Source organism: Anguilla anguilla, chromosome 8 (assembly GCF_013347855.1).
Source record: "Anguilla anguilla isolate fAngAng1 chromosome 8, fAngAng1.pri, whole genome shotgun sequence".
NCBI classification, from domain to species: Eukaryota; Metazoa; Chordata; class Actinopteri; order Anguilliformes; family Anguillidae; genus Anguilla; species Anguilla anguilla.
The window spans coordinates 38,366,263-38,393,287 of NC_049208.1; the positions used below are offsets into that span (position 1 = coordinate 38,366,263).

The 27,025-nt window shown below is 41.6% G+C and overlaps 4 protein-coding genes across 7 annotated transcripts in view; 1 reads left to right on the top strand and 3 right to left on the bottom strand.

Annotated features, from left to right (window-relative positions):
- trappc9 (trafficking protein particle complex 9) overlaps positions 1 to 215 on the bottom strand; it is a 308,154-nt gene extending 307,939 nt beyond the window's left edge. For both annotated transcript variants that reach the window (XM_035429796.1, XM_035429795.1), the window contains exon 1: positions 102 to 215. The gene's annotated coding sequence lies outside the window, so the exon portion shown is untranslated. The remainder of the gene's footprint in view (positions 1 to 101) is intronic.
- Positions 216 to 1,257: 1,042 nt separating this feature from the next.
- Positions 1,258 to 3,028, top strand: chrac1 (chromatin accessibility complex subunit 1). The gene is made up of 3 exons (XM_035431217.1): positions 1,258 to 1,466; positions 1,585 to 1,711; positions 2,157 to 3,028. Exons 1-3 carry the CDS (start codon positions 1,311 to 1,313, stop codon positions 2,231 to 2,233), a joined length of 360 nt encoding a protein of 119 aa, XP_035287108.1. The 5' UTR covers positions 1,258 to 1,310; the 3' UTR covers positions 2,234 to 3,028.
- A 1,501-nt stretch (positions 3,029 to 4,529) lies between these two features.
- On the bottom strand, positions 4,530 to 10,138 carry si:ch211-57n23.1. The gene is made up of 4 exons (XM_035431216.1): positions 9,973 to 10,138; positions 9,458 to 9,576; positions 8,084 to 8,574; positions 4,530 to 5,006 (listed from the first exon to the last, which is right to left on the bottom strand). The coding sequence occupies exons 3-4, from the start codon at positions 8,566 to 8,568 to the stop codon at positions 4,865 to 4,867; spliced, it is 627 nt and encodes a 208-aa protein (XP_035287107.1). The 5' UTR covers positions 8,569 to 8,574; positions 9,458 to 9,576; positions 9,973 to 10,138; the 3' UTR covers positions 4,530 to 4,864.
- A 1,728-nt stretch (positions 10,139 to 11,866) lies between these two features.
- ago2 (argonaute RISC catalytic component 2) overlaps positions 11,867 to 27,025 on the bottom strand; it is a 34,782-nt gene continuing 19,623 nt past the window's right edge. For all 3 annotated transcript variants that reach the window (XM_035431135.1, XM_035431134.1, XM_035431136.1), the window contains exons 18-20: positions 26,635 to 26,736; positions 25,828 to 26,027; positions 11,867 to 25,549 (exon numbers count right to left, since the gene is read on the bottom strand). In XM_035431135.1, the coding sequence (XP_035287026.1) occupies positions 25,441 to 25,549; positions 25,828 to 26,027; positions 26,635 to 26,736 (411 nt within the window). In that variant the 3' untranslated portion in view covers positions 11,867 to 25,440. The remainder of the gene's footprint in view (positions 25,550 to 25,827; positions 26,028 to 26,634; positions 26,737 to 27,025) is intronic.

Here is a 27,025-nt window from a genome sequence, read left to right on the forward strand (position 1 = left end):
AATAAAGTAATTCGTTAAGCGTTATGATTTCTTTTTATAACTACTGTGCAGTACTCTTCTTGTCAGTTTCAATGTTGTGCCGTAACATATTGTATACTCACAAGTATTTTCTCAAACAAACAACTTGCTAGCTAGCTTGAAGCTTTCCTTGAATGACAGCGGTGCGCGACAACTTCCTGTTTCGTAGCCGCTTCAAGGGGAGGCGCATATTTTCACGCAGGACGCTTAGGGGAATGTAACACTACAACTACAATTTTATGCAAGATTTGAAAGTAATAGGGCTGCGTGCCAAAAATAATGCTGTCAATCTGCCACTTTATAAGAACTAATGAGCCACCATGACTAAACTGGAGGCATAAACTAAAGGGAGAGGGAGGCACTGATTAGAAACCAAGATGCAATACCTAAACAATACGTTAATGTGCACATGACATAGCAGCCTAGTGTGGCCCTATTTGTAACATGAGGGAGGAAACAGAAGAAAAAATGTCTTCGGAAAACATAAGCATCCACCTCGGTCATTACGGGATTATGTAACGTTTTCTTTTTTGTGAGAAATCCCATAGCGATAAACTACTTTTATATTGTTCTGGTGGATTAGTTTTAGAGTTAGTACCGATAGTGAAAGCAAAAATATTAACATAAAGAAGGGGCTATGATAATGATAATTATTTGATAGGCCTAATGATAATGTTAAAATAATAAACATCAACAACAACTTGCTGTGTAAAACAGTAAAATAATAAAAAGAAAACATTTTTTTAAAACGTACTGTGCTGAAGTGTGAAATGCAAAAGTGCAAACATATACACAAAGAAAACAAAACGGTGTGCGTGTGTTTGAATGTTAGGCTAAACGTCCATTTAGGGGGCACAAATTGTTCTGGTATTTTCTTTTTGTAGCCCCTGTGTGTGTTTTGAGTCATTGTACATTTCCCTCTGAAATCCAATCTAAATATCACCAAATAGCCTGCCAAAATATTAAAGAACAGGAAAGTAGACTACGGGAACTGCATTGTAGACACTCAAATTGTAGGAGAATTGTATTTGTGCAGATATGCATCCCTTAGCTTACCTGTGTATTTGACCCATGCCAAATAATGTATTCCTTCCAGTACAGTTTTTTTTTTTTTTTCTTCTCATATAGCAATTTAATAAACCGCTAAACTCCATGTATATTTGGGAGGTGTCATGCTGGTCGCTGACAGCATTAAACTACAATTCCCTGCCAACGCTGCAGTCAAGATTCAAAATTGACTGTCGTGTCGGCTTCCGTTGTAGACAGCAAGCTAATCGTCTGTCTTTGGAAAGATGTCGGGCAACAATGTGGGTGAGAAAGTTGACGCTAATACAGTAAATAGCAAAAACATTTCTCTTCCTATGTCACGAGTAAAATTGATCATGAAGAGTTCTCCAGACGTTTCCAGCATTAATCAAGATGCTCTTTTCTTAACTACGAAAGCAACGGTAAGATCATTTGGCTCTGGCAGGCTAACTTGGCAACTGGGGCAATGGGACGTTGCCGCAAATAGATAAGTTAACCTTAGCTATTAAAAATGTTTAACGTTAAATTGGTCTTTTCTAGGAACTTTTTGTTCAACATTTGGCGCAATGTTCCTTTAAAAAAGGCGCGGGAAGAGAGAAAAACACTTTGGCGTATAGTGATCTTGCCCATGTTGCAGAGGAGACGGAGACGTTTCAGTTTCTCACTGGTAAGTGCATGGCTAACGTAGTTAGCTAGTGGTGTTCGAGCATGCCATGAGCGACGCTGGCTAGCTAACGCTGTTTGTTTTTTTTATCAGCTGCCTGGCCTAGGCCGCGACTTCCACAACTTAATTTCACAAACAGTATATTTTGCACGCGGCTTGTGTGTGAGAAATTGTTGCTATACTTATTGTGCCTAACTGGCTAACGTTAAAAGTTGCTGGCCAGTCATTAATGCATATCCAGGTAACCTGCTGTAGTTGAATATAAGGTTAGCTTATTGAGTTTTGTGTTGCCACTGAGAGTGAATAGCAGTTAAGGAAGAAAATGCAGCAGTACTAAAAAGCAATATCACAAAGTCTTTCATTGATGGTGAGTTTTATTGTGAGATTCATTTAATGCATAACTGGTGAAAAATGTTGACGCTATGTTCATCTATTATTGTACTTACAGATATCTTGCCAAAAAAGATTCTGGCAAGAGACTACCTGAGGTCCTTAGAGGAGAGGGGAGAAGATGGGGATGATTAGCTCTGAGGATGCAGACTATGCAAGAACAGGGTGTCCTGTAGCTTTGCCTGGACCTCCACACTCCAGTTGTCTTCATGGTCCACATGCAATGTAACCCAAGGTTTCATGTCAGTTCAACCAGAAAGCTCCTAAACAGGATTTGTCAGCTGTTAGACAAATCGTGAGACCTCCTCAGGGTAACCTGTTCTCTTCTGCCATGCCTTTGATGACTGCACAGGTCTTTTCGTTCAGTCAATTACATTTTATTTGTCAGTTGACTAGGTCAGTGAACCAGTTTCAGGGGTAGATTCAACCACAGAATCAATATATTGTAACGCAGGAGGCAAAGTCAACTAAGTTTGGTTCCATTGTGCCGTTGTGGTAAGGGAAAAAATGTATTTCTAACCGCCTCTATGACCAAACATGACCCAGGTGATAGATCCCAGTCACACACGTGCTGCCAAAGAACATAAATGCCCTCACCATGGGCCTATCAACTTCCGTGTACATTTTATTTTCTGTAATTTGTTAACTCACAGCTTCAAAATGCATATCTATAGTCCCTGAGTGTTTCTGTAGTCAGTCTGCCGGCGCATTTACATGAGCTTAAAATGGAGGACAATGTAGCAACCAGTTCAGTTTTGCACTAAATGTGGAATTGAACCACTCAGGTAAATGTTTTTTTTTTTTTTTAAAGTAGGCAACCACTCACTTTTAGGGAGTAACATTTTTCACATTCCTGGTCAATGGGGTTCTGAAGGTACAGATGACAACTGTTACTAACACCGATAGACTCCAGGGTATGATGGCAGTTGTGTGTCACACTGCTGTTGCCAGAGTATCTTTGTGAAGTTTAACCCAAACTGCGCTCACCTGCCTATAACAAGAAACTGAGATGAAGTAATCCGAGTGACTTGGACGTGTAATGTGTGGTGATTGAAAGAAGTGTGTTTTAATTCCCTCCTTGAACTTAAATAAGTTTTAATTGGTGGAAGAGTCTTGCATATTTTGTTGCGCTAAACTAAAATTATTTTATAAGTTATATAATTGATTCACTGCAGCATGTGTATGTAAATTACAGCACATGTACAAGTTAAATCTGCTTTCTGTTCAATATTTGTCATTGTGTAAAAAAAAAAAAAAAATCTAAAACTGAAAATGAGATGCTTTTCTGAATCAAAGACCAACTTGAAAAGATCGATGAACATTGCCAGAGGAATTAGAAAATATTTAAGAGATGACTATAGTAACGGTAGTCAAATATTACCAAAGATAAGCAAAATAAATTAATATGTGAAACATTAAAAAGTTGTACACAAGAACAAAAAGATTGGAAAATGACACTGAACAATATTTACAAGGTCAATTTAAAGGTGAAAGTAATTGTTTAACTTTGGTCTGGAGGATTTTCAGTTTTAATATTTGATGAATTCCAATAGGAGGGATAGTTTGGACACACCTCACGGTTCTATAGCTTTGAGCCCCCTCCCACCTGTGTTCAAAATGAGTTTGTGTGTTAACTACTGAGAAGTTCACAAGCAGGGAATATGAGTCGACTAGACTTTCTAGTCAGTCAGAATGTTTCATTTTCTATTAGACATCACGGAATTCAGTTACTTCCATGTGGTTCTGTGAACGTGCAACAACTAAAAAGTCATGTTGACATCCTGTCTTTGTCCAGTGTAAGAATTGTATTGGACTGTAAATATTTTTACTAGATGTGAATTTCAGCAGTCTTGCCCCAAATGTCTTTATAGTATTTTTTTGTAAAATTTAGTTTTGTATCAAGAAATAAACTGGGTTGTGGTGCACGGCTCTTGTTCTCTTTTCAAGCCTGTCATTTACTTTTTCTTGAGATAAGCATAGGCCTGTTTAAAAAGAAGCCTTTGAATGAGTTTAGATCGGAGATGTCACTTATGAGAGGGGAAGCGTATTTCTCATTGATGAGGGCTGGTAGCCTGGGACCTAGTGTATTTTTGGGAGAAGCAAATGCTACCGTAACCTGAGAAACCCAGGCCAAATTAAACCTAACCTACCCCAGACACAACCACCAAGACCCGTTGCAGGTTCAAACCTGCAATGTCTTGGCTTTAGGTCCCAGCTTGAGCTTACGATCAACACCATTACCGACCGAACCACTTAAGTCCTGGCCAATGACATGGCCTAATTTATAGAAGCTTAATTGTATCTAACACTTTTAATGGTCTTCATGGTCTCATAACATTGCTATAGTTTCTCAAATGAAAGTGTGTTGATCTGAATTTACACTTTGTAATGTTTCTTCAAAACACACCCAAGCATGAAGTAAACAAATGCATTATAGTTGATGTTCTTTAATGAAATCAATAAAAAAAAATCTCAGTTAAATCCTTTAATGGAACACTTCTGCAATCTAGGCTTATAAAAATAGATTTTATTGCAAAAACGCAGGTACAAGCCTCTGTGTGGCTAGAGACTGACGTGCCATTACAAGTTAGGAAGCCAGAGCCCTGAGATTCAGAGGGTAGTTTATAGGGGTAAGCACATATCATTTAAAAAGAATCCTCATGTTTATTTTGATGATAGGGTTCCATTACCAGTTTGGTGGCCATGCATAACATACAGATTGTAGGATAACCTCTGTTTGCAGCTGTGTCTCTGGCTCAGCCGTGGTCATTGGGTGAGCAACCTAGCCAGTCGCATCTGCAGGATGTGTAACGACCCCTCCAGGCTGGACAACTGTTTCTCCAGAAGGCTGGCCAGGTGCTCCCTGCCGTAGATGGAGTCCTTCGTTTTCTCGAGTTGCTCCTTCAAGCTGTAGGAAACAATTGGCTTCAAAATTAGACGCACAAGGGATTCGACAGATTGCAGATCTACTCGTATTGGACTGGGTCCATTCTTGACGGAAAGCCACAGCCCCTTTATTACCCTGCAGACCACGTAGTGCTCGAAAAGAGCAGTTGCTGTTACGAGGAGAGGCACATCGTTGCCTGTGGGCACCTGCTGTGCGAGTGGGAGGTTACTGTCATAACCCAAGGATCCCAGGCCAATTAAAACCAACACTACCTCTGACACGATGATGCCAATTGTACCCTGCCACTGCAGACTTCCTGTGCTACAGTAGCAAAAGATCAATCCTGCGCACCATCGTATGAGTGTGCGACCCTTGTCAGTTATTTATCAGTATTTGGTGTGATGTTCATTTTCAGATCCACAAATCTACAGTAGAAACTGAAGTACTGGAATGGCACAGTATGGCAGAATACCAACCGTCCCATATCGTCTTGCACGGTTTTTACATAAAAACCTTTTTACGTAACCTTGCTCTATTCCATTCTTAGAAGAAATGCGTAATGCATCTTATTGCTTGGACATCTTTTTGACTACGTTATTGAATTTGTCAGTTTTTGGGATATTGCATTCCAGATGCCACGTTTGAGTGCCACAATGTAAGCAGTTCAAGTTAAATGAACTGTATTTGGCATCAAACATAGTATGCTTTCAACATGCACCTCGCATTATCCAAGACAGTTACATTCTTGAAATCAACCTCATAGTTCAATAGACATTGTTTCATTGTATCTGCAAATGAGCTGTAATGTCCACATGAGGGTACACAGTGCTTAGTACAAGTAACTTAAATTGAATGCAATTGATTTTCTTTGCAGAACAATTAAAAAGTGCAAAACATAATTATCTGTGCCATCTGTTGACTCATCTGTGACCACAGAGACCAATTCTCTCATTCCTTACACGTTTATGGAAAAAATCCAACATTCTTAATTTAGGATTTGTCGACTTTGACAGACATCTGCGCCCTGCACAATTATTAGGAACTGAACAGGGGATTCGGAGGAACTGAACAGAGGGCTCCCTCTGTTATTTAGGCTTTTTAAGACCATGATTGATGATGTTTTTTGTGCCTGAATGGATTAATAAACTGACTCTCTAATTGTGCAGCGTAGCAGCAGGGCACTGAAGTATTCAGTCCCTCAGACTTTTTTGGGACTTTTTTCATTTATTCACATTCCTCTTTAACTGTTGTATTCATTGCTATTAATTAATTGTTTTTATGAGGGTCACAATTGATCACTAATCAAACAATTAGTCAGGTGATTGTGACAATCCAATGCCAACAGTGCCCCTTGGGGATTTAGATAGTAATGCAAGCTGAAATCACTCTGGGTCACATGCTCCAGATCAGGGCTGCACAGCCCTGCTCCTGGAGATCTACTGTCCTGTAGGTTTTTACTCCAACCCTAACAAAGCACACTTTATTTCACTTCTATGCCCGGCCCCAATTCACCTCCTAATCACTCCGCCTAGACAAACACTCATTTTGCTCTTTCACAAGAGTCACCATCTTGTACAAGGGTTGTCCCCGAACTGAGTGAGCCAAATTTCAGTGAAGGGTAGTGGCTGTTTGGCCCTCGACATTCCCTCTGTGATGAGGAAATTAAAATTGCTGTCTTAAAAGTGAGTGCTGATTCAGGAGGCATTGCGTTGCTTAATGCCGTTACTAGAGTCGTTAAAGCACGGCAGAACTAAACACATTTAAATGCAATTTCACTGCCATGTTTTGCCTTTTCAAAACACAGTTATCATGGTCATCGCACCATTGACTTGCTTGCAAAAAACAAGTGCCGTCTCAAATGATGCAGATTCCGTCGATTAAGGTGTACTGAATACGCCAATCTAAATTACGGTAATCATTATTTGTAATGCAAAAATGGCAGTTCAAAGTAGCTCACTGTACCCAACTGTTAAATGATATTCTTTTAAGTGGCTATGATTTATTATTGATAATAATTAATTCATTGTAAATTCCGATTCATCAGTGCAGACCAAAAGTGTGGCCCACACAAATGCTGCTTTTTATGCTCCCTGTTGCTTCGATGCCTGCCCTCACTTGTGAGTGGCCCTTACGGAAGTGACTCATAATTAAGCGTAACTAAAAGCAGAGGGGGAGTGATTAGGAGGTGAATTGGGACCAGGGCTGAGCTGTTAATTAGTAGAATCAGGTACGCAAAATTAGGATAGAAATGAAAACGAACGGGATGGTAGATCTCCAGGAACAGGGTTGGGCAGCCCTGCCCTACATAAAGTGGTGTCCCTAGTAATGTATTTCTGTGAGGCAAATATGAAAGTTATGACTCATTTTATAGCAACATGATTCCACTATCCTAAGGGCAATAACCAGCCTAGTTTGTGGGAGAGCCCTCATTATAAATATGCTTAGAGATAAAACGTTGCATGGAGGTTGAAAAACATAAACACTTCACTGCTCATGCCAGTATGCTTTTGGATGGAAAATGGATGGAATTAATTTATAAAATGTCTGTTTTGCAGACGTTACTAACAAGGTTGCTAACTGTGGAGTACTTAGCAACCTTGTTAGTAACGTCTGCAAAACAGACATTTTATAAATTAATTCCATCCATTTTCCATGCCATAATGATTCCCATGAAGTTTCAGGTTACCAAGCAGTGTGATGTTTAAATGAGCCAAAAGTGTTGTGCCTTAAGCCAGACCTCTCAAAACAGATGTACATAAGAACAAAAGGATAAAATATATGGTGAGCTCAGACAACTGTTTCTGATCCTTTTCTGACACTTAGCCTAAATTAGTGGAATATGAACTGGTTTGAGTCTGTTTGATGACCTCATCCTCTAAAAATTCAGCAACAGTGGTGTGGCAGTTATTTATATAACTTTTTTTATTCTCCAGTGCCTCACTCAAGCCTTCTATGTAATGGCTTTACCTCTTATATAATGGCTTTACCTGCTGTATGGAGAATGCAGTGAGTGTGTGTCTGTCTGCTTTTTTTTGTGTACACTTACATAAAACTTGACCGCCATATTCTCTTTCCTTTTCGTCAAGCAAGACACTAACCTTGAAAACGTCCAAAGCTCTGTGCCCTCCCTCCTCTTCTCGTGCAGGGAATGAAAGACCTTCTCCATGGTCTCAGCCGTCTGGACAATGTCAACGTAGTCCGTCCGAATGCCCTGCATGTCCTCTCTGGCCTGCTGGTTGTAGGAGGCGGCACCCCCCTCCCCCACGCCGCTGTCGTGGGTCACAGCACGGAGGGCAGCGCGGTTCTGCAGAACCAAGAGACGGGACCGTTCGAATTCCTCTGGCCCGGCAATGTTGTCCCAGCAGATGGGGGAGGACGGGGGCAGCCAGAACCTCTGAGAACAGTTGGCCGGGCTCCCCGGAGTTTCCGTCATGAACGGGCTGTCTGCTGGGAAGCTGTGAAGTAGCTCTTGAAGGCCGGAGCCCCAGTCCCAGTCGCGGTCAGTCTCCAGGTCAACCTCCACGCCCTCCACCAGCCAAAGCGCACTCAGCAGGAGGCAAGTGGACAGCCAAGCCCACCTCATTTTCTCCTGGAATAACAGCGAGCAGCGTCACTCCAGCTGGACACAATCAACAAACTGCTCACACTCATCTAGGTCTTGTTTGTGTTTGTTTAGGCTTCAATAAAAGGTTATTGTTCCATATTCATCTGTCATTTTTTCAATGAACTAAAAAAAAAATGCCTTCAAATAGTGCTGTGCTCATAGCACAAACTCTCTAAAACACAGCCTTGTTTCTGTTCACCTTACATTCAACAATGTCAGCGTAATTACACTCTACACTCGCCCTTGGCAAAAAAAAAAAAAAAAGGTTTGGCACGACAGACTGTCTGTTGAACAAACTAGGCTACACAAAATGGTTAGGCTACACAAATAGGCGGTGTTGGCACCAAAGCGTTCCCATTGCTGCGAATATATTTCTGACCGGTGTTGCAATGCTTTTAGGGAAAGGTTTTAAGCACTTAATTCTTAGAACCATTACATGCTTTTTTCGCACCCATTAGGCTAAGCGACACACGACATCCCGGATAGCCCAAATCCTTTCACCCCACGCATCAGGTTGGGAACACTATCGCTGTCTTTGTGGTCTCTTCACGCTCCATTACTTAGCTTATGTTGGACGCGTTAAATAACCACAATCTAATAAAACGACACATCTGAATGACAATATGGCACAATTTATTCAGACTAAACTAAAATGTTTGAATACCCTACCATAATCGCATTAGTCGATGGTAGCTACACAAGCTAGCCTAAAAGAACAAGTCGCAACAAGAAACATCAAGGCAATGAATTAGAAATAGTCCTATTATATAAAACATCCGGCACAATGGATGGGATTCTAAAACACAGTCCATTTTCAGATTGTAAATAATTCCAGTCTAAATTAGACTACATGCGTAGAATATCTTACCTTTAATGAAAGATGAAAATTCCTGAGCAGAATGCGAAGCGAGTTGTCCGAGAAATGCAGTAACGTCGACCGCGCAGATGAGCTATTGGAAAGTTTGACTCGTTATCGGGAACGTCGGTCTGTGTGAAGGGGAAAGGCAAAACACCATTTAATTGCCGACATCCTCCTTTGTCAACATCACCTTTTGATTCATTTTATTCGACAGTTTATTCGCCTATACTATTACTACTAGCATCTTATCAGTAAAATCTAAACTATTTATTCATAGGCTATCCCTATAATTCACGAAAGTGCGCACGCGGTTCCAGTCATAGGCTAGCTATAACATTCCATTGAACAAGAAAAAAAAAACTGTTGTCACGATTAACGTTTTAATAAGCAATTTAGTTTAGGCTACATAAAGAGTAGTTGTTGATATTGGTTCATGTTCTTAAATGACTGATTCCGTAAAGTGGGATGAATAAGATCCCCTCTTTATGATGGGATCTTATTCAAGTCAAACAAGCCGCACAAACCAGACAGCCGTCTTGATTCCGCAACATGTCGAGATGCTCCTCTGGCCTATTTAAAAGCAGTTAGCTAGGCTACTTATAGACCATATAGGTTTGCACACATGACTATGTTGAATTCACTCCATGAGCGCAAAATACATGAATCTAGTTATCTTCGTTTTCTATTTTTAATTTAGCACGAAGCACATTTACAGACAACATTAACGCACGCAGTTCATGATGTAGTTGAACATCGGAATAATTTACCACTTAACGCTACTGTGTCGTTTTGAGTCTCTATAAATGTCATGTGTCGGGGGGATGGGGGTGGACCAGAACAGACCAGCTGAAGTTCCAAACTGGTAAAGGCTTACATTAACACTTCTTTTTTGGGCTGGAATTACTTGCTAGTTCAACATGAACATCAGTGTATCTAATCCTGGGTACAAATGCTTTATTTATTCTAGCAGCACTCCATTGCTTTTAATACATGTATTGTTTTCGTTAGGTACAGCAAGGTTTACTTTACAGTTACTGTACAGTGCTGTCCACGTTTTGGACAGACATTTTTTTCTTGATTTTTTTTCTTTCTCTTGTATTGCACAATTTCAGAATTGTAATCAAAGTCACATGTGGTTGACTTTTATTAAAGGATATTTTTATACACTTTAGTTTCACCATGTAGAAATTACAGCAGTTTTTATACTACTACTACTACTGCTGATGCTTTTTTTTTTTTTTTTTTGGCAGACACTTGTATCCAAATCGCCAAACAATAAGTCCATACCGAATAGTGAAGGTCGTTGGAGCTACAGAACACAGGGCAGATACGGTACAATTCTCAAAGTATCAGTTATCCATAGCCATAAACATCAAGTGTAGTTATACATACCAACATAAGAGATTCTTCAGGTTGAGTTGTTTGTAGAACGAGGGCATAAATGGAAATTAGCAAAAGGTAAATTCCACTGATGTTTTTCACACATTGAGTAGTCACTGCATGGAATAGCTTACCAGGTCATGTACTACAGGTCTGGATATGTTGCTAGATACAATTTAGTTTGTAGGTAAACTGACCACTATGTACACTTTAGTTGTAGGAACATTGTGAGCATGTTTGGCTAAATGGCCTGTTCTCATCATGTTATATTATGTTATACCACCCCTGTCTTCTCAAACCTGCGCATGTGGTCATGTATTCCCACATGCATGAAAACTAGATATTTTGGTAGTTAAATGAGATTTTAAGGAGCCCATATAATAAGTTCACATTTATTAGAAAGTAAGAATGAGGTCTCATTACAAATGTAAAAGTTGAATTAAAAAAATGAGAGCTTAAGAGGACCAAATAGACATCTGGTTGTCATTGGTGTCAATACAAGTCTTATTGGCATCCGATTGTCCAAGAAGTGCTGTCTGGACGCAGAACTGCGCGCGGCTGCTTGAACACGCCCGCAGCAGTGATGTCAGAAGAATAAAATGGAAGCTCTTGGCAGAAGTCCACATTGCTTTCTCCCACTGAGATGTAGTTTGTAGCAAAGTCTTTTAGGCTTATATAAACCTTACTTTCAGTCCTTTTCATTGAAAGATTTCTGGTTTGTAAACACTGAACATTGCAGAATTTGTTTTAATAGAGATGTTTCAACTTAACTGAAATTATTTTTGAATGGTTAGTATGCAAATTGTAAAAATACATTTAAAAAACTGAATCTGAAACTTTTGTTTTCAGCCGAACTCATAAAGTGCCAACACAGTTTGGGTGTGACAGCGTTCCTCACAAACTATTCTGCCAGGTCTTTCTGAAACATGAGTACCATTTCCAAGCACAGTACACATGAATATGGTGCAAATAACTATAGTCCCAGGGTTTCACTGGGGGAGATCTTTACTTGCAGGGTAATAAACCAGAGACAAGATGAAAAGTTTGAAAATTTTATTAATGCAATATACAGTCAAGCCAAAAGTGTGAACTATATTCATATCAGTTTCATAGATACATTTTCACATTGTCCTAATAGGGTTTACAGCATAATCTGAGTTGTATTCAGAATTGCTAACAGAAGGAAAACTATAATCAAATGCTCACTTTCACTTTACAACAAGGAGCTTTAGCAGTGAATCTGAACAGAATTTTTTTTTTTTTTTTAAACAGCAACAAACAACCTCGCCATAACAGGAATGTCAGTAATTTTGGCATGTGACACAGAATAAAGTAAAACAATGGTATCCAGAATGTAAAAAATAAGGTTTATGTTCACAGGACTGTGCAGTACTGCCATACGAGGGGGAGAAAAAAGAAAACTTAGAAAACTTTGGTCACTTTGCTCCTTCTTTGCTTGCATGCACACAGATTTGCATCACTTTTCTTACCTACACTGTCAAACTCGACTTCGGCACTATGGGGTGTCCTGGTGGGAAAGTGTGTGATGTGAGCATGCGTTCGAAGGTCTGATTGAGTCCTGTCAAGTGTCCTCACAGAGTTTTCAAGTCATCTCCATGGAGAGATCGATAATGGAATGAACATGAGCTGAAATGATTGTCATGGCTCCTGTGGATGTCAAAACGGTTTCTTCCAGGACACCCCTCAATTTCGTAGGAGGTAGACATGACAAAGGCGCATGGCATGACTACAGTGTACTGCAAAAAGTTCAAGTTAATTTGCAAGTTGTGGGTTGCAGTACACTTTTTTTTCCTTTTTTTTTTTTTTTAAGCTTTAAGGCCAATCTGTCAAATAATGTCCCATGTGGAATTCTAAGGCTACTTAAGACACAACTGACAGGTAAAGGGAGGACCAACAGGAGAAGATGCAGCCCTTTGATGCCAATGCCTGAGTCAAGATTCACACTGATAGGAGAAATTTGTCGTGGATGAAGAGGACAGGGGAATACATCCACCCCAAAGCTTTCAGCCAGAGCAACAGCTACAAAGTCTTACAAAGGTACCATGAGCACATAAGCCATTTCTTCAGACCTGCAGGCCAAATCGGTCCACCTTAAAGCTTTTGCATTAACTGCAATGGCTAAGTACTATACAGGCAATTTAAAACAGCGAATGGCATGCGAGTGTTTGAGTTGCTAAAGGCAGCTTTCCCTTCAGAAACTTGCCTTTGCAAATGGCATATGCACAGTCCTATGAAACCATCAAACCTTACAATAAACAGGGGAAAATAATCACAGAATTTCCTTGGACAATATGGAGTACATAAAATAATGTAAAGGAAAAAACTCAATGCAGCATATATCAGGCTTATGAGGTACTTCATGTATGTATGTATGTATGCATGTATGTATGTGTGTACATATATAGATATATATTTATATATTTAGAAACTGCGTCCAAAGTCATATTCTTTACAATTCCTTGTTAGCATAAAATACCTCGTCTTTTTTTTTTTTTTTTAATCTGCCCAAACTATTGATTGGACAATTTTGTAACTGCTTAGAAAGTGCAAAATAAATACTGATCGTTCTATGCAGCATATTCAAGGTTGCATGATAATGTCAAAATTCTTTTATGCGGTGCTGAAATTGAAAGATTCAAACCCATTGAGAATAAGTGGAAACGTAAGAAAAAGGCACAGGTAAAACAAGTGAGCCAAGATGAGATTGATGATAGAATCTTTTTTTTTCTTAATTTCCACACAACCTTTGTACCTTTCCATTGAGTAATCAGTCTTGAATTATTGAAGTAGATGCGATTGGTAAGTATATCATAAAATACCTCTGAAATATTTAATTTATATTCCCTTTATAAAATGTAGTATGTAAATCACAAAATGCTCATGGTATTGGATCAAGTCCCATCGTTTTTGGTTTTAATCTTACAAAAGGAATTTGGAAATTTAACTGGATACATTTTTAAAAAGACATAAAAACTGGATTTCTGTAATAAAATTTGACTATTGCACTGTTGCCACAGCTCAGATCTGAATGGTAGAAGACGGTGGTGATTAGGACCAACACTTCAGACACGGTTGCATTTCACACCTGCACCCAGATGGAGAAAACTAAAGGCAGTCAGGTTATTCCCTTGCCTGCGCAAAAAAGCGCATTCATTTTCTTCCACTGCAATCTATCAAGGATTTTGACCTGGACCACACCACAGTGCTATATAACAAACGCTAGAGCCGCTTGCTGGCCAATCAACTTTGTTAACTTTGGAGGGTGAAGCTTCACGAAACACCACAGTCTTGCTGATTACAACCAATCATAGTGAAATGTCTCTTGACTCTGGTCTTCTTTAACCAGTCAGTGATTGACAATGGTAGCTTCAGCCATGAGAGGGTTCATCGACCAGTCTCGTGACATTTTCCCATTACACCCATCTACATCTCAGACTCACACAGTACAGGTAAGCCTGTGTCCAGCGTCCACACAAACCTGCGATTGCTGCCGTTATTCAGCGCCTACCTCATCACTACAGAATCATGGCTGGCATCAACCTAGTGACTATGCACACATATATGGCCTTTCAAAACTGCCTAACACTTAACTGTGGACAATACCTGTATGCAGAAAAAAATAGCATGTCAGCTAGCTCAGCACTTCTCACAAAACAACTCATTTCCTTGGTTACACACCTAGCCTGTGAAGCTAGCTAATGTTATGCATAACTGGCTATACAGTAACAGTGACATTTTTTGAAAACTATCCACACCCACCCAGAAGTTGAAAAACATTTCAAATACATTTGTTATAACTGAACGTAGCAAGCTAACTAGTCAGCCAATTACCTGACATTATCTTTTTAAGTTCTTCCTCGTTGTTCATTCAAGGGAGACAAGATTCAGATGTCAAACTCTTAAAACTGAAACATTAAAAACCTAAAAATCTGATCAAACCAAAAATGATGGGCCTATGTAGCTTATGCTTTTTAATTTTTCCTTTACTCATCTGGCAAGATTGACAAAAAGCAGGGGGTTTCATTAGCAGGAAGAAAGTGCAATCCTGCTGAATTATTGCGATAGGAGAAGGGACGAAAACCTAACACATCAAGCGATGTTCTACGATAAAACAAACAGGCAAGTGACAGATTCAATTTCAACACCTGATTCGAATATTTGCATCACAAAACATTATGCACTCTCTTCCAACTTGGCCAAGAGGAGTCATTTCATTAACCTCTTGTTGTATGGTGTTCAGGGGGATCTGGGGTGAACTACAACTGGATATGTTATATTCATGTCATATGAATACGGTCCAGGATTTAGTGATGATTCCATTTCATAAGCAGAACAGAATCTTACCCAAATTATTCTCATCAACTTCCAGCTTCTAAACACATCTTATGCGTATAAAGATTATACTGCCAAATTGTACTTGCAATTCTACAAACATCTGATGACTTGGAGATTGATAACAAAGTTGATTAACACCGTATGATGTGTATAGGCCTACTGAACATAAATCCAACAATATTACGTTCGGGGAAGATTCTGCATACAAAGTTTACTGTGTAGCATCCAACACGTAACTGAGAATGTTTAAACAAAACAAAAAAAAAAGAAATTATTTGCCTGCCAAACCAGAAGGATAGTAATATCCTGACTTAAAAAACAACTGCAGTAACAGGAACAGTGTCTATTCTCACATCGGTGTGCAGTCTTTTCATTGGCAAAGTCAAACCTTTAGTACATCCTCAAGTCACCTCTAAGGCTCACACTACATGTATGACTCCTAGCTGCGCAGCTGCAAACAGTGTAAATGTCTTTACTACATTTTACAAAGAGAGCACATGCATATGTAAAATAGGCCTACATATTTTACAAATGTAAAATAACTTTTTACACTGGATTTCCAATTACAAAAACTGGTCCCCTGAACTCCTGTTACATATTAAAACATCCCTCAAGTTAGTCCGTAACTACAAATTTAAGAAAGAAAAAATAACATTTACACAGTATTGGCTTTATGTTTGGTCACTATTATTGTTTTTTTTTTTTCATTATAAATTAGGGAGTACAATTCTAGCACCTGACTTTGTTCTGAGGTAGATCCAAGTTGGTGTTGAAAAAAAAAAAAGCCAGGTCATTCTGAAGCCTCTAGTGCCTTGAGCAACAAAAAATTACAAAATATGTTTCAGTCTTGCATGCTTATGTTATGCACTTAAGCTAATATGGCATCAGTTTTGTATTAAAAAGCCCTGTGAAAACACTGTCCTTGTACAAGTTTTTAGGATTAATATTTCAGTGGATCAACCAAAACGTGAAGAATAGGGGGGACGGTCAGGCTTGGCGTGAGAAATATCATAGGCTGCTATGTGATTATCGCTCCTGCCATAGACTCCACGATGTGAGCCGTCTATTGAGAGCAAGGAGAAACGGGGACTGCCACAGCCGGGCATACTGAAGCGATCGCAAGAAACACGCAGAATAAGCCCACTAGTAAAGAACCAGCACGCAACAGCAACAACAAAAAACTACGGGTTTCCACACGCTAACGGTCGTTGTAGCCTAAATCATGCCCTAGGGTCGGATCTAGATGGCAAAGATGCACGAAATAATAAATACAAAACATTCCACTAGGGGGCGTTTCTGTCAAGTACCGCTGCCGTTCAGTGCACCTGCGGCCACGCGACCCGATCATTTCTGAATCTGGAGGGAAAGAGCCAAACAGACGCTGCAATCAGCCAGCTGGGGGAAAGATTCCGCCATGTGCGATTATAAAGATGGGGAAATTAACTTGATTCGAATGAGGTGCGCTACACCGATCGTCGCATACACTGCTGATCGAACAGTCGTGGCAGTTGCTCTGGCAAGATCATAGAACAAAATTAGCATCCGTCAGACTATCCATCGATTCCACCAAAAAATAAAATGAATTTTAAAAACTCGATCTACATGCAGATTTGGATAATGTCAACTCGCATCTTGTTAATTTATTTATTTATTTTGCTAACGACTAGCATTGTAAGGAGAAATGTATTGCTTAGCTTGAGCAGCTCCAGTGTATTTTACTGCTGTGAAGGTCAGGCACGGTTCAGTGGAAGGCCTCAGAGCCGCTCCTTAAATTTTCATATTGCAGTCCTTCTTAATCTGTTTGTCAAAATATTCAATCTATCTATTGGAAAACTGAATGCTGGCGGTACAGGAGGAGGCTGAGACCCTTTCACTGGTAAGTAAATTCACTGATAATTTCAGAAAAGGAAGGAATGCCCCGATGTGACTGTTCAAAGGTGTCGGGCGACACATCCATGATTACAAAATAAACATTTAAACAATCTGCCCGCTGACTTCTGTCGACTGACATTTCGAATTTAAAAAAGCAATAAAAAGGTGGCCAGTTTTTTAAATGTCTTCTAAAGAGCCAGTGTATCTAACGTGTCAGTATGTACAGATTTTTTTAAACAGTTGTGCGGTAGGCTATATACAGCTGAAACATTTGCCGATTAGCGTACATATACGAGTTTGAAGTTATGTGTTTTAAATACTATAAACTGCTGGCTTTTCCGAGTAAATTCGCTCTGCGTGTAACCTAGAAGTAAAGAAAAAAAAGGGAGTACGGCTCCTCCCAGATTCTCAGTTCTACAATCCCAAGTTTGAGGAGGAAAGAGTGAGGACAGACTAAACCTCAAATGTTCATCTACGGAACCTCTCGAAAGCCAAAAGGAGGAGAGGAAAAAAGAAAAGGGGGGGGGGGGGGGGAATTATGAGCTAAAGAAGAGCAGTGTTCCATATAGTGCAAACATGAAAATATGCATATTTCTTATTATTCAATACCTTGCATTTACAAACACTGCTTTGAGAAGCACAATCCGAGCACAGCCTTTTTACCCCCCCAAAAGGGAATTTTCACTTGCTCAGTAACTGAATGTGTTAGTGTCCGCCCGGCATTGAAAAGTACAGGTGACTGAAAGTGGCAATCAATAACCTCCCCCCCCCCCTCCCTCCCCCCTTCCCCCCATGACAGATGGTAGCGTTGTAACAGTGAGCAGTGTAACTGGCTTATCTGAATGAAGAGTATTGCTAGACAGCAAAGGGTAAACCTACTATGACTGCCCATTGTAAGATGTATTTTACACTGGACCAACACCACCCGCCCCCCTCCAAAAGGGAACAAAGTAAATGCTATCAATAGTGAGGACGTCAAACAGTTAACTGAACCCCTCAGATGGGGTCGAAAATGCCCATAACACACACCGGAATTGTAAAGCTGGGGTTTAAACGAATGAATTTAAGAGTCATATAGCTTCACAAAGTGGCAAATATTACACTTCCATTTATGTTGCCAGTAGCTTTAAAGCTTATTAGGGGCATCCACACATGCCAAACTCTGTCACTATTCTAAATACCAGGAAACTAGATCAGTCTGTAGGTGGAATGCAGTCAGTCTAGCAGAATTGTACCAATTAAAAAAAAATATTCAACTGTAGCTCTACTACAAGAAATCAGATATTCTACATATATTATTAATCTTTCATATCACAGTTGTGGTTACTGTGCACAAGGACCGTAGCAACGCAAAAGCACACAATTCATATCATCAGTTAATAAGGAAACCGGCTAAACGAAATTTTGGTAGATAGAATTTTGACACGAGAAATTTCACCCTGCTCCACCAGAGGGCAGTGTAAGAGCACATTTACAAAATACATACGAACAAAGACGTCGATTTTTAAAAAATATGTCCAATGTTTTCTCTTTTTTTTTTTTTTTGGCATCTCCCACCGAGTTCGCAAACATCAGCATTGTCTATATTTTATGACCAGTTTCGGCTGCATTGATTCAAGGTTGTTTAACTCGCACATTTATCTACCCGTCCCAAGATCATCTCCCCCCACCTCAAGTCTCTCCTTAAGGCGCTCTGAATTTAAGGCGCAGCACCTGAACATTAACACTGCCCGACACGCCGTCTGGAAACCTTGACACGCGTGTCAATGCGTTCGGCCCAGTACAGCTGAGCAGGAAGAAAAGTATTGGACTGAAGTTGAGACAAATGCCAGAAGTAGCTTGAGATTTACTCTGTGAGAACAAGGATTACTTTCACGATTTCCAATTCACCCCTTCAGCATGGGATTTGCAGTCGCACATTCTTGGCAATTTTATAATGGCAGTCAGTACGTCGGCTCAGGAAGCAAAAAGTTTAAAAGCACCACTAAATATGTTCATATGCAGCCTAGTGTTTATTTTTAAAATAATAATCCCGTGGGGAGGGAAATCACGATAATCAGCAATTATAAATTACAATATGGTTTCCTTTAAACTAATGCTGGCTATTTATTCTAAATGAGCTGCAGATCAAATGATGCGTCTATGCTATGACATGGATATCCTAGCCTGGCCTTCGAATCCAAATCTGGCCCTGGTTTTATCCCTGCTTAGGAAATTATCTGAACAATTAGTGCTACTGATTGTCCAGACACTCTTCACACCCGATTCCCAGGACCAGGGAGGGCGGAAACCCAGCAGCTCTCGGCCCTGGAGGACCGTGATTGGAGGAACAGAGGTGGATGATATGCTCGTCACAGTGCGCTCCTGGGGCCCATTTAGGCCGGCCGGTGAGGGCACACGCCCTGGCAGCAGGCCCATCTCACACGCCCAGTCAGCAGAGCCCAGAGCTGTCCTCAGCTCGCACTTCACACAGTGCTCGCTGTAAAGGCAGAACATGCCACGTAATACTACCAGACAATCAGCTGCTAGATGTGGATGCAGGAATACAGGGGAGGGGAACGTGGGGTTTGTTGCCTGGAAACGGACAGTCTCCGCCTTCATCTGTGGTCACCTGCTGTTGTCTACTCTCATTTATAAACTGCGCATGCACTTACAATGTGGGAAAACTTAGGGTTCAGGCCCTTAAATAGTCATAGGCAGGAGTGCAGGCCAAAAAAAAAAAAACACACAAAGACCTTTCCTAGCGGAAAAAAACAGCCCTATAAATGATCAGTCGGCAGCTGAGGTGGCGCACTGCACATACAGCTGTACAGCTCGGGTTCGCCACTGCGTTCTACTCCTCACTTGCACCTCCTCAAGTCCCCACCTAGCGTCTGTTCCCACAAACTGCGGCTCCACAGTATTTACTACCCAAATTTGGCTCAATGCATTTTTGACAAATTGTTTCAAACTACCATTCGATACAAATATACACACAAAGTTGAAGCACCGATATGTCTGTATTTAGCCTCACCTACACGTGTACTACACTCCTCCATAATTGCATTTTGACCAGTTGATTTTAACAAACTACTATGGGACATTTCTGCCACGTGTGTAATAAGCAGTAGTTTTCATGCCAATTCAGGTCTGGAGAATGTTCACATATACAATAGTTTTTGGCCTAATGCAATCATTAACATGCAAACGTTCCATTTCTTTCACAATCCTTCCTGCCAAAACAACACTGAAAACTGGCTACTTCATTTGAACAGAGGCCTTCTAGCAAAAATAAAAATGAGCAATGCAGACTTATCCATCATTAGTTTCTGGACAAAAACGCTTCAAGATCAGGGTTCCAGGCGGAACTTGCAACCAAATGTAACGGTGACCTGCCAATGATAGGCTTATCTTTCAAACAGAAAACTGGCAATACCTTTCAAGCACATTCTCCACAACGTCATCAGATACAGCACGTCTACCCGAAAAGACAGGATGAGTCACAGATTGGATTATTCTAGAACATAACGGCAAGACACTGGACCAAATGCCAACTTGGTCAACAGCTAAATGTATGCAGCTGACTTTTTAGCTGTCTTTCCAACTTCTCCTAATATCCCCAAACACCTCAACAGGCACGTAAATATGCCCACCCACCCCCGCTGCTCCAATTGTAAACCCAATTTTGGAAAGCTTAAGAGCGGTATCTTCACACAGATAAAAACATTATAAATGGATGGTTTTGGTTCTCTTCCCCTCTTGGGTGAAAGTACTGGAAATTGAGGAAAGGAGGTGAGCAGCCATGAATCCACCTCCCCTGCAGTAACCCAAAACAGGCTCCAGGAACTGCGTGAAACACACTTACCCAGGCCCTTCCTGTTATATCAGACAATCAAGTATCTCATATTCCCCGAGTGTGCCCGCCACCCAGACTTTACTAATGGCTCCTCCCACTTCCTGTACTCAGCCAACAACCAACGGAGGAAAGAGCCTTCGCCCCCATGGTGTCCTTTAATCACCAAATGACCCGGACGAGCACCGTGTCTTCCCCGTGGCACCAGGCACGCACTGAACTCACAACTATTCAAGATCTAGATTTATTATTGTTATTATTATTATTATAGTGCAAGTCACAAGACTTAATTTTGTTCAGCATTGATGGCATTAACATATGCTGTACAGATCTGTCAGTCTAAGGTGCTGGTGTAATTCAGAAAATACTAACAAGTAGCAACAACAGTTAAGACCACATTTAAAAGAAAAAATTAAGGGAATAAAAAGCTCAGCCAATTATTCAATTTTGCAGCAAAAAGCACTTTTGATAATTGTCTTGATGAAAAAAAAAAAGACGCGAGTGAAGGAATTTTCTTTCTTTAAACCAACACACAAAATATGAAAGAAAATCAGGCGGTTGATATCCTCAATTAAATGCATCATTCAAAAAGGGCGGTCTGATCATTTTAGTGTTCACATTGCAACAGGAACGTCACATTCCACTGGATATGCAAACACCTTTATGTGGGTGTCCTTTAAGGATTGCTTCTCTTCAACACTGAACAGGAGCAGGTGTTTAAACCAGAGAACCAGAACAGGCACGGTTCCGAGACAGCAACTAAGGGGATCAGGCTCTTGACACTCTCGCTCCACATAGTGGTAAAACACAGGTACTGCTGTTTTTCAGTTCATTGTTTTTGCTCTGGAGAATCCACTCAGTCGGTCAGCATAGTCAGCTTTGCGTCTATAAATACACTTTATCATGGCGTTTCAGGTAGTTATGAAGTACTCTGAAAACTAAAGACCAGGCTGTGTGCACTTAAAAAAAAATATCCACAGTAGCAGATAAATTGTCTGTGCGTTCAAATTTAAATACATAATACTAATAAATTAATACTTCAGTGTTTTGTCCAAGTAAACCAATGTTGGATTTAGCCAAATTAAAGCATAAACAATGTAGGGACTACATTTGCTATCAAATTAATTCCTACAAATCAATTCATAAAAACAAGCTTTCTGTGTATCCTGAGGTTTTTTAAGCCTGACTGCCCCCTTTAAAGGCAGGCACGAGGCAAATATTGTATAGGCCGAGTGAATCGGTTTCCGTATCTTTTTTTTTTTTTTTTGCACTGTCCTGACTTACTTTAGGCAGTCTTGGTTTTCAAAGTGTTGTTTTAACACAGCTCTCCATTTTACAATGATTGACAACCGGTAGCATTTTTGATGTTATGGAGTATGTAATCAGGTGAGAACAATCACAAATGGTGCGGGCATGGTGAGAGACTGCTGAATCGGTTGATCTGCACGGCGAGAACTTTTTAGCTGGTCACGAATTCTACGCGGAAAAGTCGATCACCTTCCAAACGGCGTCGGAGATGCTAGGAGAGGCGCAATTGGTACAGCGCGCGTCCTCACAGCTGGCACGTTCGGACTGCAGTGGACAGACACGCGATTTCGTCTACATAACGCGCAATTGTGAGGAAATGACCGACGCTATTATGTTACCATTAATTTCAACAGGTAACAAGAGGTAGTACGCACAGCCATTTCCACACAATTACGCTGAAGTGATTCTGCATTTCAGAGACCGCTGCTCCAACTGCTGGGATTCGCCTCTAAACTCTGACGGTTCAAAGTGCATCGAAATATTGCGAGACCAGCGCTGCACAGATTGAAAAAATGTCGAGCGAAAATATCAAGTACTCAAACAATGATTCAAACAATGCCCGTTACACATTATCGGTCAGAGAAAGTACATCCATATTTAAATAAAGATGTAAAATAAATACGACAAATAAAAAGCTAAAAGGTGAGATGGCTTCAGCTGCCGAAGCACCTCACTGAATATTGATGAAAAGGGTGTTTTTTTTTGTTTATCGTTTTGTTTTTGGTAAAATTACATGGGCCAAACGCGTTAAATATCCTCACTCTGCGAAACTAGCACCCATAATTAAAATGTCCAGTTGTGCTTAATTGCTATAGGACATCAATTACAATTAGTAAAAAGAAAAAGTCAGCAATATTGTTTAGCTAAGTGATTAATGGTGTGCCACGTACAAAGGACACAGCATGACTACGAATACATATGGGAACGGGGATCTCCACAGCAATAAAGGTGCGGACTATTAAATGCACAGCTCTGAAAAAAATCTATAAGACTACCATTCATCTAATAAAGTCATTGCCAATCACCCTATGACATATACATATATAACTGCTAAAATACTTGGCTATAAAACACTGCATAGTTAGAAAAAGCATTACAACCACACTCCTCCAGCTAACCTATTATTAATATCCTAAGCTAAAAATGAATGAAAAAAAAAACTTACAGTAATCTGAAGTAAAACACAAACTATTATTTTTGAAAACGAGACTACTCTGGAAGGCTGTACTTGCATTAAAACAAAAGATGTACAGAAATGTTGACACATTGCCTGTTAGTAAAAGACCCATTCCTACAGTAAAATATGGGCCGATGTATTTAAAATTGTTGAAATCTACATCAACAATCATTTGAAGTTTCTCCAGTCCCCAAAAGCCACAAATCACAAATGCCCTCCCCTCCCCAAAATATAAACTTTGCATCAAACCCTGCTTAACTTGCGTGGGATATATAAATATACCCCTCTTTGCATTACGTAAATGAGCTTTTTAAAAATAAAATTAAAAACCAACAACAACAAAAAACACCTGGCTTAAAGTCTTTTAGTCACAATGTGAGATTTCTGCAATCCAAAGCCTGACAGATTCATATGCCACAGGATTGTGTCAAGAGGAAGCATGCTCTGTAATGACAGTGAAAATCATGTGTACATATAATTTAACTTTTAACCATGTATATACACACCCAGTTGAACTGGGAACTGGACAGCTGGTATGGGAGCTTAACAAGGTGCAGAAGACCCTTATTCTCACTTAAAGTGCCACTGGACAATGGAGATGCTGAATATGAACTCCTACGCCGGTCCATTACAGTTGCTGTAGCTGCCCCATAACAGACTGATGATGGCATGTCAGGACTCTGGATATAAAATGGCGGCAAATCATCTTGAATGCGCTAAAATCTCCGAAAGGGCTTACATTTTCACTCAAGTCAGTAAATATTAGTACTCAAAGCTTAAAAGCAAATGCGCGAGTCATCTAAATGCTAATTCATTAAAACAGCAACAGCGAAAACAGGAAAAAAAGATTGTTAAAGGTGAATCGCGTAAAGCCGAACGAGGATTTCGCTTCCGCTCGGCGACGGCCGGGGTCTGACCAGAAACTCCGCCCCGCTCTCGAGCCGCGCCGAGGGGGCGTTCGTCCCGTTCCGACACCGAGCCCCGCCCTGGAAGCTCGGGCGGCTCGTTTCGGTACGAGCAGCCCGACAGAACGGTGAAGCGGAACACTTAAATAAACGAATGCGCTAATGGGCTGCGTGCGTCCCGCGGTACGCGGTTCCGGTCGGCGCTCGCCCAGCGGTTCACGAGGGGCGAGAGGAACGGCGCTGTGGCGTCGGAGCCCAGCTCACTCGCATCCCGCCGCCCGTGCCTGCCCACCCTCCACAGCCCTTCTGTAAAAGCCCCGCCCCCCCACCAGCCCCAGAATTTAAAAATGAACATGCAACAATGTAAAACAAAAAACCCGTGTGTGAGCTCGACTCTCCCTAAATGCTCATTGTCAGACATTTAAACAAAATTAAAATTAAAAAGGCATGTTTAAAGAAAGAAAAAAAAGAATTTAAAACAAGCCTTCCCTCTCTCCGTGTTACGTACACGTACAGGGACGGCAGAGGTGTCAAAGGGCATTTCAGGAGGGCCGCGTGAACGCTAGGGTTCGTTTTAACCAATATGGCTTAATTTGTACTGTTACTTAATGAGGTCTACACACAATTCTGCACTACAGCTGTATATTCAACGTCAAATGTGATTTTGCTTTTGCAAAAAAAACGTAAAAAGTGGAATGAAATTAGTAATTCAAGTCATTAAAAGCAGAGGCCAGAGCCAGAGGCTAGAATACCTCTGGTCCTCCAGGAGCTGCGTTTGACACCTCTAGTGTACCTTATACATGGCCGTGTTCGCATCTATGAAGTGTATTATACAGTTAGACACCCATAGGCCACACCTTCTGTTTTACGTGAACCTGCTCCCCCCCGTGCTGCTTGAGGTATGGCAGGAGACGGCTGAGTATGCCGGGGGGAAAGGGGGGGGGGGGGGTGTTTTACATACAGGGTTTGCAGTGGGCAGCCTGTGGGGGGCTGGAGAGGCCTTCCCCGAGGGTCGGGCCGCAGGAGTCGGCACAGCGGAGGGAAAGTGCTCGGGCGTGTCCGCTGGGTGGTGGCCGGGGGAGGGAAAGGGCGGCGGGGTTTTTGTCGTTCGAGCCCGTTGACCACGGCCCTCCCCCCCCCTCCCCCCCAACGCGTGCTTGAATCAGGCGAAGTACATGGTGCGCAGGGTGTCCTGGTGGATCTGCACCGCCTTGGCCAGGGCCTGCTGGTCCCGTCCGTTGCTCTGTCCCGAGGTGTGGCTGCCTTCGGCGCTGTGGGATGGGTGGGGACAGAGTTAAGGACGTGTGTCATCTCACGATGCACTGAGACACTACCGCGTTTTTCTGTATTTAAATCTGCATTTTTCCTCCCCTTTCCCCCTTTGAAATAGCAGGGCGCCTGCTAGCGCACGTCAGGCAGAAGCGCGATCAGCCTCCCCCCCGCTAAGCTGGGCCGCGTCATGGTTGCCATGGGCGACGCGGGCAGACTGCGGGCCCCCGGGGCCCCTCCCTGGCACAGACCCACGTTCCCGCCGGGGGCTCTCTCTCACCTGTCGTGCTCCTTGTCCACCAGGTGGTAGCGAGCTCGGAACGCCACCAGGTGCGCGTAGTAGGCGGGCGCCGGGATGGAGACGGAGCGCGTGCAGCGCACGTAGGTGTGGCACAGCTGGTAGGTGAGCACCTGCAGCTCGTCCGAAGTGAAATGGTTGTCGTCCCACAGCACGTGGTAATGGGAGGGCCTGCTGGTGCCCTGGGGGTGAAGAGCACGGTCGAAATGGGAGTCAAAAATCGACTTCAGGAATTCATGCCAACTTCCGCTCAATTACTACTTACTTAGCCCAGTCGTATCTCGGTCTGGCATTTGTATACAGCCACACTCTAAGAGTACTCTGTACTTAGACTTTACTGTGATCGAATACAGTAGTGAACCAGCATTGTTCACAGAGCCATCAGAAAATAATAAAGGCACATAGTTGAACAAAAACCAGCCCTGCAGGACCAGAGTTGTGCAACCCTGGTCCAACTGATTCGTAGTTCTAATCCCTGCAACGGACAATTATAATATTCCTACCCTTTATTTCTTTGACAGGGACAATGCACATTGATCAACATCACTATTATGTGATGTAAATGTGCCAGATTTAGCTAGATCGCTAATTTCCATCTGTTCTCCCTGGGCAGGCTGATGTTAACACATTAATAGCAAGCAGGCCAGACTAAAGCTCAAGCTTTTTGATAGGGTTTACCGTTTTATGGCACGTCCAATTTTGCAGTCCAGTAACTTCCACTAGTTCTCTCCCGTTGTTTTCCACATGCCTGATGAGGGTCAAGACGAACCGGGTAAACTCAACACTCACCTGAATGCCAGCGTGGCTGCACAGGTAGAAGTCAAACTCTGAAGGGTGGGTGATCTTAGTGTCCACTGTGGTACCGGCAGGGATGTTGCCACTTTTCCCCACCTTAAAAACACACAGCAAAATTTGCTTCAGTTTCCAAAGAATTAGCCGTTCACTGTCTCACAGACTGGAGGGGCACCGATCTTAGGGACGGACGCTGATATCCAACGTCTGCATGAGGCATCCATTCTCAGCACACTTTACCGGGCCTTTGAGAGAGTTTGTCATTCAGAATGCGCAACTCGAACGCTGGAGTCCGTTTTTCCTTCATGCCTTGTGAGACAGCACTTCTCCACGTCAGATTTGGCATTCTGCACTGGTCTTGCTGTCCTCGGTCACAGACCACAGTCAA